A 20,829-nucleotide genomic window follows, 5' to 3' on the forward strand; every position below is an offset into this window, starting at 1 on the left:
GAATAACACAACAAACAATGTTATTCATGCAAAGCAGAATATGTAAAGACCTTCTTGACCCAGAGCTTTTTACAGCTCAACTGTTAAATTTCAGTTTTCATGTCATCTTATACATTATAACAGCAACAGCAATAACAAATACATCTCTACCAATGACTGTATGCACAACTGATTCTGAACTTACTAAATATCAATAATACTGGCTCAATGGTGAATGGGCAGGAGCTCCATCTAAGAACCAACAGGGAAAAAAGGTCATACTTGGAACAGGTGTAATATAACGGACTTACAAACTACATATTTAAGCACTGTTGTCATGTTGTGTTCCTTCTCTGAGGTCAAAACTGACATGGTTGGAAAACACTATATCATTACACCTCTAGACTATTTTGTGCTGGCACTGACAGGCAGACACGTTGGATATTCACAAAAGAAGACAGAGACGGATGGAGCTGGTTCGGTCCACATAGATTTTGTAAAGGTGTGACAAATGAGACATCCCTCGTCGTATTAAAACGGCACTCTGCTGGGAAGCTATCCAGAATTACTTTTTGTGCACCCCTGTTTGCAGTAGCGGGCCATGTGATAGCCAACTAACTACCGACATAAAACACTTAAAGACAGGAATGGGACTGGGTTGAAGTCCATCAGGAGCAAACTTGACGGGAGCAAAGGTGTGCTGTGCTGCATCCATTTCAGTTCTGAAGACTGCTTTTTTTTCCAGGCTGCAACTAAAATGTGGTGAAATATGAAAGCATAACCTAAAAACTGTTGGCATCGGTGGCATTTCCAATGACTTGAAATGAGGCGTTAGGGGTTATATGTTCACTGACACATCAGCTACCATATCCATCATACCGGGGTCATAGCAAAGCTCTGCTTCCTCACTAACAGAATTTACATCATACCACAAATTGTATAGTGGTATCAAAAACTCTACCCGTCACTTTTGGGATGGAAAAAACATAGTTCTTAGATAATTATCTCAGAAAAACCCTTTCCAATGTGGCTCACACATGCACTGTATGTCAATCAGTTTGCAGGAAGTCATACACTCTTAGATATAAGGGTTCCAAAAGGGTTCTACAAGGGCTGAGGTTCTACCTGGATCCATTTGCTTCTGGAAAACCCTTTCCAGAAGAAGGGGTTTTTCAAGGGTTCTTGGTAACACTAATGGTTCCAGTAAGAACCATTTTGATCCAGAAAACCCTTTAAACCCCTTTCCTGAATAAAGGGTTTCAAAAGGGTTCTTGGTGGAACATGGAACCTTGATAAAAATGTTCTACCTGGAGCCCAAAAGGGTTCTCCTATGACAAGCCAAAGAACCTTATATGGTTCTACTTAGCACTTTTATTTCTAAGAGTGTATACACATGTTGGTGGACTCCAGTAACACTATATATTGAATTAATTCTGTATTACATACTGCTGTTAGAGGCAGCACACAAACTGTATTCATTTAATGTAAAAAGAAATAGAACATAAAAAGTAAAATTCTGATACACTGATTATTGTGTTATAATCGAATCACATCATTTGAATTATCATCAATTTGAATCTTCAGGTACCTGATGATTACCATCCCTAACATTTACACAAATCCATAGCTCTCAACAATCACTTGTACATTAACAGCCAATAATGACCCATCAAAGTCATAAACAGATTCCTTTAGGTTTAATAGTGCGTCTTAATGTTGCAGAAGCTGCACGTGTGTTTGGGCTCTGAATGATGGTCAGCTTTACCTTAGCTGTGCTACAACAACACTATATTGAAGTTTCTCTACCGTTTATGAACAAAACCACACTGTTCAAAAGTAAATGGAAGGACCCTTTAAATCAGGTGAGGGCGCCACCCTGTCTCACAATGTCGTATCTTAGCTTGCCCGGGCTGAAAGCAAGCACCCTCGATACTTCCTATACCACAGAGACAAATGTGTAGAGAAACGAGGACGGACGAGAGATGCACATTAACTTGCATCCTCTTCACGGAGAAAGGGATTAGAAGAAAACATATGCAGCCGAGTCTTTGGATGTGCACGCGACACCTTGGCTCCACCATGTCAAATTCCCATAATCTGGCTCTGACATAAGCAAATTTTCTTTTGATGTTTCTTTAGCTATCATGATGTGGCAGTGAAGTAAACCATACAGCAGTCAGGCTGATTCTCTGAAGGTTTCAGTTCAGGTCAGTGCCAGTCTGCCACGTAAAGGTAGGGTGGGAGATCATTTTCTTACCGAATCGCTAAAATTCCTCTTCACACCCTGATTGTAACCAATTAATAAATGCATTGAGCAAAAATGGAACGGTAAATGTGGAATGGACAGGCCTCTAAAAACAGCATCCAATCATATTGAACGACCCGAACAAAATAATTGGATTGTGAGGCATTAATCAAACTGCCATCTTTTGTGAGTATTTGTTGTTTTCCAGCATCAAGTTGTCATTTGAACGAGTATCCAAAAAAGTACTGAAAGTTACAGATGCTGCACAGTGCTCTAGAATTGGCGTAGGGAAGTCTGAAGAAAGGGTCTTGAACATTTGAATTCCAAATATAGCCTGCTCAAACTGTTTTTCCAGGATTTCCAACCCTACCTTGAAGCAGTAGATGTGGCATTGCAATGCGGTGCAAAGATGATGAGCTTGGCATGCAGATGAAAATCTCTTTTGGGTTCACTCTTTTGGAAAACCGACTGTGTCTTCGCATCTAACTTGATTAAAGTGCGTCTGTCACGCGATCACATTACATAAATCAAAGCAAAGACGTGTGGCGCATTAGGTGCGTTGTCACGTCAAAGCACTGACACTCGGTGTCAAAATCATCAAACCCCTCATCAAAATAATTTACAAATGAGTATTTTGTGCCCCTCAAAATTAAAGCTGCACAGCAAACAAACACAGAGCTTTGAGATGACGAAGTGGTCGAGAAATGCTACAGACCCAACAGTGAAGATCTCTAGGGGGAATAGAGTGGTCGTGGTTTAAAGCATCCACTTCCACTTTACTGAGCAAGTTAAGGATATGTGGTCACTGCTTTACTTTGAGCCATTAACGGAGTTTCAGGGGGGGCAAAGGGGACACAAAGCAATTACAGCCTCCTACTACATAACCAAGGAAGCTTTTGTAGCGATGCATAATGGTTTAGTAAAAATGGCAGGCCAGGTGTGAGTCATCTTCCACAGTTTGGTGTGTTGTGTCCTCGTAAATTATAGTCTGAAGGGAAATGGACTGATGTGTGGGCTGTCAGGGCGCAGTGTAGATGCACAAAGGAGACACACTTGACCGTAGCATTCAAAAAGCTGGTACATTCTATTCTTCTGAGTGGAGGTGGAGGACGGGGTTTAGCAGAGATAGTCCTACCATTTTAACTCAAAGAATATATTTATATATATATATATATATATATATATATATATATATAACAGGCGCACACACTCAGTGTAGGAGTAGCATCACGGAATGAAAGAAGGAAGGATGATGAGCTGACAGGTGCACAAAAGGATTGTGCCCTTTTCCCTGAGATGAGCTCGTGGTAAAGTCTGGGTTGAGCCTGTTGTAATGTTAACAATTGCTCCTCGAACTATTGTCCACACATCCAGTCGTCTCACTGAATTTCAGATGCGCTGCAGAATTATGATGATTATGATTATTTGTGTTCACAGCAAAGCCCAGAACTGAAATAGCCACCATTAAAACAGAAGAGACTAAGTATAGAGTCCCTCACGATTAAAATTCATTGCTGTACAGTTACACTGACCTGATCCATTTTCTCAAAAGTAGACTAATGCATGCATGCACTGAGAATTCAGTGCAGACATTATATCCAGCACAATGTCTTCACAGCTCCCAGCAAACTATGGTTTTTGATAAAACGGCAATACAATGCTATCAAAACAAGAATGAACCTCAATATTTCAAAGCAATAGTTGTTAAATCAAGGTACAGGGCAAACTGACAGTGAGAGGTATACAGATACACACTCATCACAATTGCCAGAACATACACTACGCACTATTTTTTTTTTAGACTATTTAGATTTAAGAAAAAGAAATGAGAGGTTCCCTAGAATTTTTATCTTGTAGTTCTATGGCTAAAAACTCGCACGATACTGTATCGTAAGATGCGTACAAAACGTGCAAAGAGCGCGTTGGGTGCACGTACGCGAACAGAACTGCCAACCCACCACTAGGTGGAGTATTAAGCCCCGCTTAAAAAAAACATTTCAACAACTTAAGTAGTAAGTAGTACTAAATAAGTAGTCGCCAAGGATAGTCATCCGAGTCTCGACATGGACTCCCCTGCCCGACGGGCCTTTAGCAAAATGATAAATTGAATACAACAATGCAAACATTATTGATTATTTGTAATCAAACCAATGATCAGAGAGATGACCGTGTGTACATGAATTACATGTGCCGCAGCCGTAAGGACTTGCCTCCAAACACACTTCAGACAACATTGGTATGGTAACAACGGTGACACAGCAGAGGAAATCCCAAAAGACTGTGTCGTGTGCTAAAGAACTCCCAACACAAACAGGGAATCACTGCCAGACCTGATGGGATGTGCGTCTTGTCCTTACTGCAAACTTGCTCAGACTGTCTGGTTTGAAATACAGAATAGCAGAATACACTGGTTACAGTGTTTATGAGGTTTTTAAAATATAGCTTTTAAAAATGATAAGAATAAAACGACCGTACTTAAATATCGGAGGACGGAAACGGAGCTGGGAAGGGGTTTGGGGAAATATATTTGAAAATATTTTTTGCATTAAGAGATCAGCTACCTCATATCATGGGAGTGTTCCCTGAAAACGCATTTTGGCTTAAATTTACCAAGATGACAAGTTATATGAAACCAGAAGAGAAAAGCATCTTCATAGAAACTATATTAAATGTTAAATAGGGGTGGAAAATTGGAAATTAACAAGAAATATTCAAAATTGAAGGCTGAAGGTTTTTCTTGTTCAATTAAACAATTAAAACATTGATAATGTTCTACTCACAAACGAGTTTCCCAAATTTCCAATTAATTCTCATGGATTCCCATGGAAAGTTTCAAATTTTGAATATTAACACAATTCCCAAACTAAAGTTCCCACAGAAGGTTAACGCACCTTTGAGCCTGATTCTCAACTATTGATAATTGTAATTAGCACCCTTTTTTACCCACTTTATTTATTTATACTTAAATATATTTTCCCCCAAGAACTACATTCAGGTTCTATGGATATTTATGCCTTCGGAAAAAACATTTATGCTGTATTTCGCTATATACTGTTTCAGCGAGGACAGCAGCTGTACAAATATGCAGTCACAACAGCACAGATACTAACACTGAAAGTTGTTTACCATTGTAATATAAAGGCGCTGCTAACACTCGATCTGACCGCAGACATGCCACAGTGTATCTACGTCTCGGCGTTGACGTCCACAACACAGAGACAATTAAAAATTAAACATCAGACAGCTTGTGTCCTCAATAGGACGGAACATAAAGTTCTACCTCCAGGTTGTGGGCATGACTCACTCGCTCTCCCAACACTACAGGCTTTCCCCCTCCCCGAGCTTCTGTGCTTAGTGGGCAGCCAAATAGCCAAACAGCCAAAACAGTGGCAGACACACATGACTTGTTAGCACTAACGGGGAATAGAGGCAAATAAGGAATTGGAGGGGAGGAAGAGTAGCGGGAGGAGGAGGGGGTGACTATCTTGTTATGGACAGCTACGGTGATTCACTGTAATTGCCAACTCTTGGGGTAAAGTGTTGTCAGTCTGTGTGTGTGTGTGCATGACACTAACGGGCAAGCTTGTGCGATGGAGAAAGACGGGTGCTGGCTCAAAAGGAAAAACAAACAAAAAAAAGAAGAAAGGGACATGATGCAAGGATGGACGGATGGAGGGATACGTACTGCTGTAGAGGGTGTCGATCCAGGAGAGCCGGGGCAGACCGTGAGCGCTGAGGGGCTCCATCCTGCTTACTCTTTCCCCCTCACTCAGCTTCTTTCTTTTCTCTTCAGCGCCGTAACCTCGCAGCTCTTCGTCGCGTCACGTCTCTTGTTTTCCTTATCCTTCAAAAAAAGCATCCGTCGCTCTCTCTTTCGCTTTCTCAGGAAGACGCAGAAAGAACCATTCGGGGAAAGAGGACACCCCCCGGGGTCCAACAGGCAGACGAGTGAGCGGAGGAGCCAAATGAGCAAGTGAATGAGTGCTGTGTGTGTGTGTGTGTATCTGACAGCAGAGAGAGAGAGAGAAAACAACAGGCTGGAGACGCACACCGCCGACCGTTGCTAGGGGAAGAGAGAAGCATGCCTTCTCTCTCTTTGGCTTGCTCGCTCCCTCACATACACCTCCTCCCTCTCTCTCTCTCTCTCCTCTCTTGATTCTGCGCAAACTGTTCATCAGCCTCTCTCTCTCTCTCCATCCCTCGCAATCCTGACATGTCTTTCCATCTGTGAGCAGAGTCAGGAATCCCGAAGTGACGAATGTGAATTAAAAGATAGATTTTCTTCACTTTGTCGCGTCAACAAGCAACTGCTTCTGACTTGTAAAAGCTTCAGCAAAAGTCTTTAATGTGTCACCAAGACGTCATTATAAAGATGCATAAACAGTACATTTCTGATATTTGGATGATTTCCATCATGCTCTTAGCTCCAGCTCCAACTGAACTAGATTCTTCAGTCGTCTTCCTCTGATTACCGAGTAACGCATGATGGGGAAGAGACTGACTAAAAAGATCACTGCCTCTTCACCACTTCATTGCCACGCGCGACAATGAGCGGCTTTGTGCGGAACAGAGTCGCTCTTTGAGTAGGAAGGACGCGTTTCGGATGTCGTGTTTTAAGCTACTTCAGTGTTCAGTTCCCGTGGCAACTCGCTCCCCCCCCTCCCCACACTTGTCAATGCAGACACACATAAAAGAGCATGGACTAAGTTATAGATGTGGAAGACATGCTGGAGAAAACCATCCACATCCAACATACGGAAGCATGACGGGAATTAGATTACATTACGACGACACCACGCTGGAAATCCACATTTCATCATTACGCAATTAAAAAAAAATGTGCTCATCTGCTTTATTGATTTTTCAAATTATCACTCTGTCAGGGTTTAATGGGCACATTAGCTCATTTAGCACATTATCGCTCTCTCGCTGCATCCTGTTCCCAGAAACAGAGCAGACAGCATCATCATCATCACTGAACAGCGAGCTTCCTTCTCGTCGGACCCGGCTGTGTTTACAAATGCAGAGGGCAATCACAGACGAGCAACGTGCCAGCAGCAGCAGAAGCAACAAAGCCTGATATGAAACCCCTCAAACCACTGTCAGGTCCACTCCACCACCCCCACCCCCCCTTCATCCTCCCCCTAACCAGCATGGGGGAGGAAAGATGGGAGGGTTTGAGACAAGGCAGAAAAACTTCAATTAGGACACAAAGGCTGACAGGAGGAGGCCCGCCACCGCCCCCCTCCACCACCTCCTCCTCCTCTGCCCCCTCCACCTCCAAAGGCAGCGCACGGGGCCCTGGGCGCCGCTCGCTTTGTCTGGCTTCAGAGGTCTCGTGTGCCAGCTGGAGGAAATACACACACACACACTCAACCACAAAAGACAGGGCAACCAGAGAGCTCATCCTGCCAGAGGTCATTTCCGTGTGTGTGTGTAATATCCAAGATATCCGTCAGCATCAATAAAACATTTAATGGGGTTTTTAAAAAAACATACTGTATGTAAAAAAAAAACTAAAAAAACTGCACAAACTGTGTGTTAAAGAACACACATGCACAGAGGTTAATTTCTACAGTAAATTACAGCAGAGTGAAAAAACCATCACAAAGATTTATGTACTGTACAGTCCTTTGTAAATCTCGAACAATGGGGCGACAGAAGATTGATGTCTCTCACACACACACGCACGCACGCACGCGCGCGCCCCACACACACACACACACACACACACACACACACACACACACACACACACACACACACAGGTGCATGCATGCACACACACACATTCTTGTACAGCTCTCTTAGTGAAGACACAAAGGAGACAATGCATTCTCTGACCCCTTACCCTAACCTTAACCATCACAACTAAATGTCTTACCTGAACTAAACCTAATCCTTGAAAACAAGTCTTATTATCGGCTCCCCGATACCTACAGTATATAAAGAGGTGTGAAAACACCACCTTGAATGGCAGACTCTTTGTCTTTTGGAGGAATACAAAAGGGGGGTTGCTCAGGTATAAATGTGGAGGGCTCACTTTGCTCAGGGTCTTTCTCCAGCTAGGATCACTCCTGTGAAGATTGACCTTTTCCTTGCAACGAAAAATAAAAACTTGTCGGCCGGCAGAAGTTCTCTATTTCATTCTTCACCAGCAGCAGAGTATTTCCACAACAATACCAACCTCCCCTACATTCTGACTCTAACCACAGGCTATGTGAATGACTACGGGGGGTATAGTGGTTTGTTTCAATTTCCCACACACCATCCCTCTCCTCCTCTCCTCTCAGGGGCAGCGAGTTGGTTCAGTGCCAATCTGCTCCCCCTTCTTCCCCCACTCTGCCCTGCTTTTTGCTTGCGAGAGAGGGAAAAAAAAAACGACTGGTAGTAGATAAGAAATATCTGTTGTGCTGCTGCATGAGTGCCCACCGGCGCCCGTCCCCCACACTCCAAAATATTCAGTGGTTTTGAGTGTTTGCACATGACAGTGAGAGTGGCTGCACACACAGGAAGTACACCGCTATGTTTCCACGTGAGTGACTGACGGATGAGGCTCTGGAGCGACAAACGTTGTCCCCGAATAATAAACAAATAATTCAAGCAAAACGACACCAAAAAGAGAGGACACAAGTGGTCAAACAAAGAAATCAAACATCCACTTTATCCACTGCCAACATCTGAGCACTGACTTACACAACCATTACAGACAAAGCACACAAAATAGAACATGACCCGGAATCACCCACTGACCTCATGCTTCACACATCTATCCAGCTGCAGATACAGGACTTATGTGTAAAAGAAAATACAATGAAAGCTTTATACTAGGATCATTTGTGTAATTGTAAAAAAAAAGTCAATCAGTTATGGTTACTTATACCTCATCCATAGTGCATATATTACCACAAGGTGGCAGCAGCAGCAAGATTTTGGTTAGTGGACTGTACATGCAGAAGTGATGGTATTTACGTGGTTTACTGAATGCATCTTGAAGCCAAACGTGCTACAGACCCTGTAAAAGTGACATAATTTACCTTGCTCATTGAATGCATCTTAAATGCGTTTCAGCTGCTCGTTTTCACGGGATGCATGACATTATCTGCAAAATCAGCAGATATTGGCTTTAAAAGGCGGTGATTAAAATAGGCTGAATAAGCTGCTACCTCCTTGACTTCTATGCTAGTGCCCCCTACAGCTAGTCTTTTGATGCTTGTTTATTTTGCCACTACAGCGACATGATAAATAAATGAAAAATTTTATGTTAATTTCACTACAGAAGAGATTAAATTACCTCTGCAGTTGGGCAAAAACAAAGATATTGTATCGAATATGTATCGATTATTGGCCCAAACACTCACAATAAATCAGCATATCAGATATCGGCAAAAAAGTCCAATATTGTGCATCCATACAATAATCTCCAGCTATAGGCTTTGTCTAACTTGCTGCTTTGTTCTGTAGGTTGGTGGTAGTGGGGGTGGGAGTGGGGGTGGCAGCAGGGACTAGCACCGGCTATGCATTATTAAAAAGCCCTGAGTGCACCAGTGATGAATGTCTGCCTGTTAAATGTGGATGTCTGAAAACATATGGGGGGGTCTTTATTTATTTATTTAATCACTTATTCACTTATTTAGCTTTATTGTTTGTTATTGACAGGTTTTTTTGGGGTGGTTTTTCAAATGGTGTGAAAGGTCCCTTGGGTTATTATGCCAAGTCATTTGTCTCTCCCTCTGTAAACACGTGTAGTCAAAATGCGTCATTCATCTAACAATTAAATCAACTGTGACACTCTCTCTCTCTCTCCATCTGACTTTAGAGTGTCATCAGAGGAGCTTTATTAACACTTCCCACCAACAAACGACTTCCCATCATGCAGCTTTTTTTTTTACTGTAGTGCATGAATGCATCTTTTTTCCCTCCCAGCATGTGCTCTGACAAACAACATCCTCACTCACCTCATTTGACCCACATTTGCCCCAAACCTCTTTATCATGCATTGGAACAGACCCTGTCTGTCTGTCTGTCTGTCTGTGTGGCTGACCGCTGTGACATATGAGTGTGTGTCTATCAGAAGTGCAGAAGAAGGGACAAAGAGAGAAGGAGGGAGAAAGAGAGGGAGAGAGTGTGCCTCAGACACACAGAGAGGATTCATCACACGCCAGCTGAATTCACTTTGATCTATTTAGGTCAATGTGAAAATCATCCGAATCGTGCCGTGATTGGACAGACACCAGATAATTATACCTGACACACACACACACACACACACACACACGTTTGCACACCTATTCTTCTTAGGACACTGCTTTGAATCCCATTCATTTGGACAGCCTGGACAAAGTGTCATCCTTACTTAAACATAATGTTTAACCCTAACACAATTCACATCTCAACCCTAAACTGAAGCAGTTGCTCAGAAATGGACGTTTTGTCTCATTAGGACCAGGTTTGGGTCTCCATGAGGACCGCTGGTCTTGGCAAGGTCAGCGTTTATGCCAGAAAAGGTCCAATCGTGGTAATAAATACAAGTTCACATGTGTACTTTATGCTCATTATTGCCTCTGCCAAGGTTATATTGTTGCTTGTTTGTCTGTGTACAGCATCACTTGCAATGGACACATTTGGATGGATTTGGGGGGATGTACACTCTTAGAAATAAGGGTTCCAAAAGGGTTCTTCTACAATGGCTGAGGTTCTCCCTGGAACCATTTGCTTCTGAAAAACCCTTCCCAGAAGAATGGGTTTTTCAAGGGTTCTTGGTAACACTAATGGTTCCAGTAAGAACCATTTTGATCCAGAGAGCCCTTTAAAACCCTTTTCTGAATAATGGGTTTGAAAAGGGTTCTTGGTGGAACCTTTACAAAAAAAAAGGTTCTACCTGGAGCCAAAAAGGGTTCTCCTATGAGGACAAGCTGATGAACCTTATATGGTTCTACTTAGCATTTTTATTTCTAAGAGTGTAGGTCATGGTCTGTGGAAGAAAATATTAGATTTCAAATGTTTATCAGATTGATGGAGGACTTTTTTTTGGTTAACAACTGCTAAATTTGCAAGACATGCATTTGACACAGTGAGGAACTCCGCAGCCTTAGAGGAAGTTTGCGTTCTCCAAGTTTTTCCTGCTTTGTTGTAATTGAGGTTTTGACCAACTATTCATTATCAATAAAAGTGTATATTATTTTCTTGATTAGTTATTTGGGCTATATAATGTCAGAAACCTATGAAAATGTCTATGCTTCCCAAACATCAAATGTCTGTCAAAGATATTCAGTTTCAGACAAACAAACAACAACATAGATTTGGATAGAAATAAAACTGATTTTACAACCATCAAAATAATGGGTGATTAATTATGTCATCAATAAATAATGATTGAATAATTGCAGCCATAATACACACACCCATATACCCAGAGAACAGATATGGCTGCACCTCATATGCCTGCATGCATTCTGTGGTATATGAACCCACCGACTGATGTCGTCTGTGCGCTCTGTGAACTAAAAAGCCTCCATCAGCTTTAATTTTACATGTCCACGTTCAACCCATGAGCAAAAGTGGACAGACGGAACAACTGCAGTACATCAACGTGAAGAACTACTGCACTCTAGTGTTTCATCTCTGCCAGTGCAAGTAAAGAAGCTCATTTTAAACAATGTCAAGTTGAAGCAAAAAGTCCAAAAATTTTCATTATTCTCATGAGTAGAAATATATTCTGTTTCACCCTCTATAATGCTACACACAAATGTAATTTGGTGACCAGGGCAATAACTGGCAATTTGAAACAATGCAATCAGCTAATCGCATGTTCTGTGTAAATAACCAAAAAGAAATGAGCACACGAGCAAACCTATGGGAAATAATCCATCCAAAGCACAGGCACAGGTGTACATGTCTTAAATCACCAAAACAAAACAACCACATAAAAGGCTCATGAGGGATTACAAATAATAAACTCAACTGTCACGGTTAAACATGTCCACCTGAGCGCGCTCTTTTAATCTTCTTAATATCCCACAATCCCTCTGGATCATAAAGCACCGTCTCTGCATCTAAAGACAATGGCACGAATGCTATGTATTTTGTTGAGTGGTGTACGTGATGTGAGATAATGGATTGTTCCATTTTGGTCATTTCATTTTGGAGTTCTAATCAGTTAACCAAAGCGTTGTCTTTTGTTTTCTCGGTATATTGCACGTTCTGCTGCCTGAGCTCTCTCCAGACCACAAGACAGCAATTCCCACGATCCCTCGCTGTTTCCTAACATCACTAAAACAAGGGTTTTTGTTATTGCTTTGACCCTCAACAGCAGAAATTACATATTGTGCATCAAAGGCTGTGGCTTTTTATCAGAAATTGAAATTGGGGGTGGAAAAATTCCAATTCAAACTAAGAAAAAAACCATTTGAGTTCAAAATATCCAGCCTACAAACACATCAGACCATGAGGTCCAGCAGAAGGCGCTATGATGGTCCACTTTCATCCATGAAAAAAAAGTAAATGAGCCAGTGAAGTAACAACGTTTATTTCTTAACCTCAAATTGCTGTGAAAACGAGGAGGCCACGAGCAAACTAAGCCGCCCTCCTGAGCGGAAAATGAGCGTGTGGAAGTATTACAGGTTCTACAGCATAGGTGACAAAGCACTGAACAAATCTACACACTCACTCACTTAGATGTTACATCCTGTTTGCGTGTAGGTGGGCAGGGGGAACAGAATATCTTCACAGGAATAACACATCACGTCAGGTCTACTGTGCGTATAATATACAATATAGTAGGTTGTGATATTTACACATACTAGAGGGGGGCAAGATATATCGTCAAGGATAATATCATGATTGTTTTTTTAAAGATTGCAAATTGACATTATCTCAAATTCAAATTATTTCACAAAAACAACAAAACATGCACAGAAACATAGAAAGAGAACATAAACACGCCAGCTCCTGCAACCAAGTCTTTGAAATAGTTGGTTGGTTACCTATAATGTTTCTACACTGTAGTTCAATTATAACTCTTTGATTTTTTTTTACTTGATAATTGTTTTCCAGTAACATCGTGTAACAATTTAATCTGTAAGCAACAATTAATGACTAAAACAATTTAAAACCATGGCGTGCCGCGCCGTCCAACCTGAGTGCAAAGTGACAGGTGTTTGCTATGAAAGGCTTTGACAAAATAAAAATCTCTTCCGTGTTGAAATTGTACTTAAAATGCTTTTCCATATTAGTCATAGTACCTGGTACTATTTTTAGCACCTGCTCTGGCGAGGTTCCAAGCGACAAGTCACTAGTCACTAACGTAAAAGTCACGGCAGTTTCATGCAGCCGTGCCGCGATGACCGCATTGATGCAAACACCAGTGTCTGATCCAATAAAGATTCCCTTCAACACTCAACAAACAGCATGAACTTCCCATTTAAATGATCTCACATTAAGAGTAATGATAACTGAATACATTTAAACCTGGCTTAGTGTAGCTGCAGGTGCTTCTATTACACAGAAAGACACTCGATACCCACATGTGGAGCTTCTGTGACATGAAACTCTAACTCCTCACTGACGGATAAGCAGTGAAGCTTTCTACCGTGGCCGTCTAAAACTGAACAAAGCATTACAACATGACTATGATTTCTATTATCCCCGTAGCACTGACTGACTGACTGAAAGAGCAAAACGTGGTTTCTATTATGCAATTCATACGAGGCTCAATTCACCTTTCCGTGTTTGGTAATCTGTTTCCTTTTTCAATAAGAGGAAGTGAAAGTGTTCAGCGTAGCGAAGGATATCCTCAGGATAAAATGTGAGCTGAGATCGGCACATGTGTTTTATGCCATTGCTATACTTCAGTGAAAGTCTGTTTTTTTTATTTATTCCCCGGTGTACAGCCGACAACAGAAATATCTTTCTTAAGAACGCTATAGAACGCACAGCGTGACAAAGACGGGCAAGAATCAGCCGTTGCATCGTAGTTCTGAGGAGGTATACTCATGTGTTCAGGGGAGGGGAAACAACGTCGGGTAGAATATACTGTACATCCCCTACTGTGACATTTATCAAAGTCTGAGTTAGCCTTCTCGACAGTCCACAAGAGTCTGTGAAACCTGTGGTTTGAGCACGGCTGCTATCTGACATAGCAACACGAACGGACATTCTTGTGCTTCAATCTCCAAAATGTGCACTACTGTTCAAAAGTTTGAGGTCACCTATACAATGTTTGTTGTGTTTTCCATTAAAAGTCACACTTTTATTCATCAAAAGAGTTGCAAAATGAATAGAAAATATAGTCCAGATATTGACAAAATTAGACATTTTTATTCAAAATAATCATTTTGCCCTGTGCTTTCGTCAAAGAACCAGCAAAACTGTTTTCAGCTGTGCTTGCATAATTGCACAAGGGTTTTCTAATCATCCAATAGCGATTAGCAAACACAATGTACCATTAGAACACTGGAGAGTTGGTTGCTGGAAATGGGCCTCTATACACCTGACCTATGTACATATTCCAGCTAGAATAGTCGTTTACCACATTAACAATGTATAGAGTGTATTTCTGATTCATTTTATGTTATATTCATTGAAAAAAAAAAGTGCTTTTCCTTAAAAAATAAGAACATTTCTAAGTCATCCCAAATTTTGGTTTGGTGCTAGCGTATATTATTTTTACTAGGAGTGGGGGAAAAAATTCACATAAGAATCACGATTCTAATCATCCACAATTCTGAATCGATTCATAAACTTCAAAAATCATTTTTTAAATTTATTTGAATTATTTATTTATTCGTTTCTATTTTGAAAAACACACAAAACACCAGTTTGTGTTATTTGTGTACAGTTTATTTTTGTAACTTCTGGGAGAAAAACTTTTATTTATGCAAGTTATTTTTTTGTACAGTGAGTAAGTTTTTATTTGTTTTGAATGAATAAATGTTCGCCTTTGTGTGATCACACCATTGGAATCAGTTTATTTAAAAATCACATTATCTTTTACAAAATGCATTGTTTTGATGCCATAATTTGCCTTAACACACTATGCATTGTATCAATTTTTGAATTGAGAATCGTTTGAATCAAGAATCGGAGGAATCGAGAATCGAATCGTGAGACCCCCAAAGATTCAAATAATATACTATAAATTAATGTAAATGTCAACATGTAAAGTATAAAAGACACACAACACACACACAGGTTTTGCTTTGAAATCAGCTACACACCCACAATGCCCTTAGGGGAAAAATGTGTCTGCTACTATCAGTATGGAAAGCGGTAGAGTAGTTACCATAACTACAACATTACTTCTTTGACTTTTGCCAAATAACAGTCGAGAGCAGCAGAGTTAAAGTTAAAGTAGTTCATTCACATATCATTCACATACGAAAGACCCATGAGTGGTTTGTTCATTTCACAGCGGTTGTATGAATCAGTTAACTGACAGGAAAACCACCACTCTCAGTCAGACGCGCCTTTAAACTTGCAGCTGCTCATCTCAAATGAATTTGAAGTTATATTAGAGCACGTTCCCAGGAAGGACGGGAGTTACTTTCACCACTGTGTGTACTGTTCCCAGTGTAAATTCCTGGCTCCAAGCCACACTGTCTAGTTCATCTCTCGGTTTTGTTTGGCAAGCCTTATATTTCATTGTGAACAAGGTGTATTCCAGCCCTGTCTCACGGGACAGACATACACAGTAGCAGGGACGTTTGTTTGTGAGTGAACTTCTAGATGACCATCGTTTCCACTCCCCTGGTGCATTTGCCCCGTTCCTCCTGAGGTGAAAACTTTCCCAGCATAGCTATGATTCTACTCCTGAACAAATGGGAAGTCCACACCTTTGTTGATTCATATATACGATATATACGCAATGTACAAAGGGCAGTGTGTCCCAATGGAGAGTAAAGCCTGTCCCACACTGACTTGATTGACCACAGACACAACACATTTTGTCACCAATTTTTCAATGCTTTAATCCTGAGAAAGAGTCTAAATAATCCAGTCAAGACGCAGGACCACACACTTGGCATCTAGTCAAATGATTTCAGGGATTTGGGATCTCACATAATTGTATTCTGCTTGCAAGATAATGTTATCTCTTTCCTGCTCCTCCATTGACACACTTATTAAGTTACCCAGCCTGTGAAAGAAATGAACAAATGCGGACTTTGACTACACAGAGCCGGAACCGGGGGGGTGTAAGGGGGCTCAGACCTTCATTTGTATTTTGCTCTCTCTCTTTTAGTGTTATATGTCCAGCAATAATGACTGAGTACAGCTAAGATGCATTTGACAACTGCTCTGCTGGAATACAGCCGGGGAAATCAGGAAATTACTATACTTTTGATTTAAATGGAAATGCATTATATAATTAATTAAGTACAGCATAATAGGGCTTAGAGCTTAGATTGGGCCCAAAAAAAAAGCCCGACCCGAGCCTGTGCACGTTGTGTCGGAGCTCGGCCTGGCCCGACACATTAACTGTAATTACGAGCCTGATTTAAACCGGACCTGTTGCCACAGTCTAATTTACAACAATAACAAATCCGCTGAGATCCGCTTCCATGCACGCATATGTTGCTAATGACGATACGCTTCCTGGTTTTTAAAATGATGCGTTCACGGCCGCAGGTTTTTACACCTTCACACAATAAGACGTGCTATAACATACCACGCGAACATGACGAAGGAGAAAAAATACAAATGCTTGATCAAGGGCCTGACCCGGCCCGGCCCAAGGATAGTAGTGGGAAATATCGGCCCGACTCGGCCCGGGGGTCTAAACTCAAATAGGGCTACATAGGGCTACAATGATTATTCGATTTATCATTTCCATCCATCTTCTACCTCTTCATCCTCCACATGAATCGATCCCTAAATTAATCATCAACTTTTTTTAAATAATCAATTAAATTCGGTTTCTCTTAATAATTAAAACAAGTTTCTCCGATTTTTGGTTTGTGGACAAAACGAGACATTTGAGAGGCAACATTTCCAGGTTTGAGATGTTGTCCAATGTTGATATTTAGCCCTTCTGGAGCTGTTACATGTGTAAAACAAATTAATTGTTTTTAATAAAAATAGTATCCATTGCTTGACATGACACTTCGTTAAGTTCAAATTTGATCTCGGATTTGTTTCTTTATTTAATCTATGCTATTTGATCTCGTTTTTAATTTAACCCTAACCCTCTGTAATAGTTTGACACCTCTGATATAACTGGATCACAGTGACTGTATTGTACTGTAGTGACACTATGAGCTTTATGATTCATTCATTCATCAATTTTTGAAATGTTTCTGTTTTGTTTGATGGGTTCCTGCGTCCATCAATCACTGTCAGAAAGTTGAAAAGGAAAACCAAACACGTGCTGTTTTATCTTTACTAGAAAATGCCATGAATGGCACATAGACTGCTTTTATTACTCAGAGTATCAGCAGTTAATGACTTTTGACTGACGACAGGAGGACACTGCATAACAGAACTTTCTGTGGAGGTGAGTGGGAGAAAGCCCCTTACAAGCAAAAAAAAATCCCTTGCAGATGTATCCTGCACAAGAGACAGTATTTAACGACAACTGTTAGCTGCTAGCCCTGGCCTCACATTTCACACTTCTAAAGGTCAAGTTCTGCACAAACAGTTATTTACCTCATGCAGTGATGCTGCAAAAACCTTGCTCTGCTCCTTCTCTTCACAGACAGCCTGCCTCTTTCCCTCAACAACCATGACAACACCGACATCACCAAGGTAACACGGGGGACAAATCAGACCACTCAGGCGACTATTTTAGATGTGAGATTTGACTGCATCTGAAGAGCTTTGAAGAATATGAAGAACTGGTTACATTACTTTTCTTGTTTCTTGGACATGAAATGCATTAAATGTGTTTAGAACATGACACAGATTCAGTAGTTTGGTGAAAAACAACATACAATGTAATAATGTATTATTGATTAATGTGTTTAGGATTGTTTTCACAACTGATTCATCTGATTATTTTGTAGATGAATGAAGTACTTGTTTGGTCCGTAAAATACCAGAAAGTGTTGATCGATGTCGACCAAACCTTTACATGATGATGCTCTCAAATGTCTTATTTTGTGTGCACAAATGTATTCCGTTTTAATTATTTATTTGTTATATAGAGCAAAGAAACCAGAAAACATTCACATTTAAGAAGCTGAAAAATCAAAGAAACTCTCAAACCGAATAACCAATAGTCAGCGATTCATTTAGTAATCGCTTAATAATCGATGAAATTAAATAAGCAAAGTTTTCCAAATTTCAGTTCAAGTCATGATAATTATATTTACTAAACCTCATCATATAAAATGAAAAAGATGTAACAAATCCTTTTGAGGATCATCGAATAATCATTCAAGCTAATTTAGCTTAAAATGTAGTGCATAGCTTTTCAACGTAAACAAACGTTACATTCAAACCATTGTCAAATTGCCGATTAAGTCCATCAGTTCCACACGACTCTCTGCGTTTCAGTTTATGGTATAGCCGTGTTTAGTTCTCGCACTACATACAGGAAGTGATTTGTTTTATGTAAAGTTGGACAGATGCAAGAGCAACATTGCGCTAGTAAAGCGGGACGCTGCATACCGGTTGGAGTATGACTGAAAACACAAAGAAGCGGCCATAAAATAACATTTACAAACCCGGTCTTTCAGCAGTTTGATGGGAAAAATATTTCTTAAACCCAACCACAATATAGACTGTGTATACCACAAACCTCAGTCAGGTCTGATAGTATTGCTTGACGAGTCTATTTTCAGATAAGGGACAGAATAACTACTGTTACATAATTTCTGTTCACAAAGACCAAACTGAGGCAGAATTATAATAACAACAACAACAAAATATCACCTGAAGTTACTCATTGCAGCTTTAAAAACAGACTGACAAAGTGTTAATAAACATAATTAACAGTTTTATCACAGCTGTCTAAATACTGTGCATCCGAGGTCACATAAGGTTTTACACATTTCTGCATGCACATTCTGAGAAGATTGTCTAACACTGCCACAGTCTAAAACTTTCAAGTGTCCAGTAAAAACACATACAGGAAGTAGCACACAGTGTATATACAGAGGCCTCAGTCAGAGCCAGAATACTATAGTTTATGAGTCTAAGTACAAACAAACCGTTGAGCGATAAAATGGAAACAACATGACAGGCTCATAGTTCCCCTGTTGCACATGCTTCACAGGTCTGGACAAGCCCCATGTCTCTGAGGGAAGAAGCGCCAACCCAAAGCCAGGGGAGAAATATGTGTGTCATCATGCTCAAAAATCACTCACTCAGAGTGACAAAATCTGCTCTCATTGACAGCTTCCTTTTCTTCTCTCTGCACAGTTTGACCGAAACCCGTCAAAAAACCTTGACCTTTCAATTTCACCCATTAAAAATAATCAGCGTGTTATGTTTGTTTGATTTTTGTCTACAATATAAGGAGATGTGAAAACATTACAACACAGCACATCTTGCTAAACCTGTTGCCTGACACTTTTTTTTTTTTGCGGTGATCAGCAGGTGGTGAAAAATGCTTTTCCACAAAGTCAATCTGAGTTTGATTATTATGTCAATTTGCAAAATGTCACATATTTAACCTCTCAGTTTAGTATATTGCTTTTTTCCCATTAATATTAACTTGAAATGAGTTCCCTAAATGTAAATATGTGACTATGACAAAGCAAGTAGATCTCGATTAATCGGCGTAGAAAGAAAAAGCTGACACAGAAAGCTTTCAGCAGTTTCAGCTTCTTAAATGTGGATATCTTCAGGTTTCTTTGCAACCGAATCATTTTGGTTTGTGGAAAAAAATGTACATTTGACAACATCATCATTTCCAGATTAAAAAAAACAAAAAACTGATCAACAACATTTTATAGACCAAATTAGCCATGAAAATAACCGTCAGATCAATAAATTTTCAAAATAAGCGTGACTTGCAGCTCTATCCATAATTACGTTATGTTTCGATGGGACTTGCGCTCTAAAGCACGTGTCAAACTCAAGGCCCGGGGGCCAGGGCTTAAAAATCTCATACAAAGCTTGACATTTTGTTAAGACAAACAGCCACAAACTGAGCAGGAGCATTGTTGTCTGTTGTTTTTGCCATTACCCAAATTGTACTAGAAACCCAATGTAGTTGTCCAGTGTGGTTGCACCGGTATATACACACCCAGCCTACCAAGGTACTGTACTCAGTCGAAACACTAGCCTGGCGCAGGGCATTACCATTCGGTACAGGATCCACCGATATCGGAAATCAGCCCCAGTGGTGACTAAATAGCCGGATTGGGTATTGGAAAATGATGCCGATCTATTCACTTCAATTCTACGTTTGTAAGAGCGACACACGCTACGTCATGCTACGGAGTCTGTAAACATGGAGAAACAACGTGAGCAACAAACAGGTGTTCGGAAGTATTTTACATGCTTGGTACACCAAAAACTTCTAACGGGTACTTGCAATATCTGCAAGGTAAATGTTACGAGAGACGCCAAAGCAGCCGACTTTAGCGGATGGGACCTAAAGACAGGTTTCTTCTTCGTCATGTACTTCTGAATCATACCATGATGGAAACACAGCAAAAGTG

General features: G+C 40.5%; 1 protein-coding gene across 3 annotated transcripts in view; it reads right to left on the minus strand.

The window, feature by feature from the left end:
• The window catches only part of abr (ABR activator of RhoGEF and GTPase), a gene marked incomplete at its 5' end in the record, with an annotated part of 129,052 nt that overhangs the window by 103,925 nt on the left and 4,298 nt on the right, over nucleotides 1-20,829 (minus strand). Inside the window, one exon of one of the 3 annotated variants that reach the window (XM_083910743.1) lies at nucleotides 5,910-5,970. The exons of the other annotated variants lie outside the window; for them this stretch is intronic. Coding sequence (XP_083766869.1) covers nucleotides 5,910-5,970 — 61 coding nt within the window. Of the gene's footprint in view, nucleotides 1-5,909; nucleotides 5,971-20,829 lie in introns of those variants that run through there. 3 annotated transcript variants of the gene reach the window in all.

Source organism: Microchirus variegatus (assembly GCF_963457635.1).
Source record: "Microchirus variegatus genome assembly, chromosome: 2".
Classification (NCBI taxonomy): Eukaryota; Metazoa; Chordata; class Actinopteri; order Pleuronectiformes; family Soleidae; genus Microchirus; species Microchirus variegatus.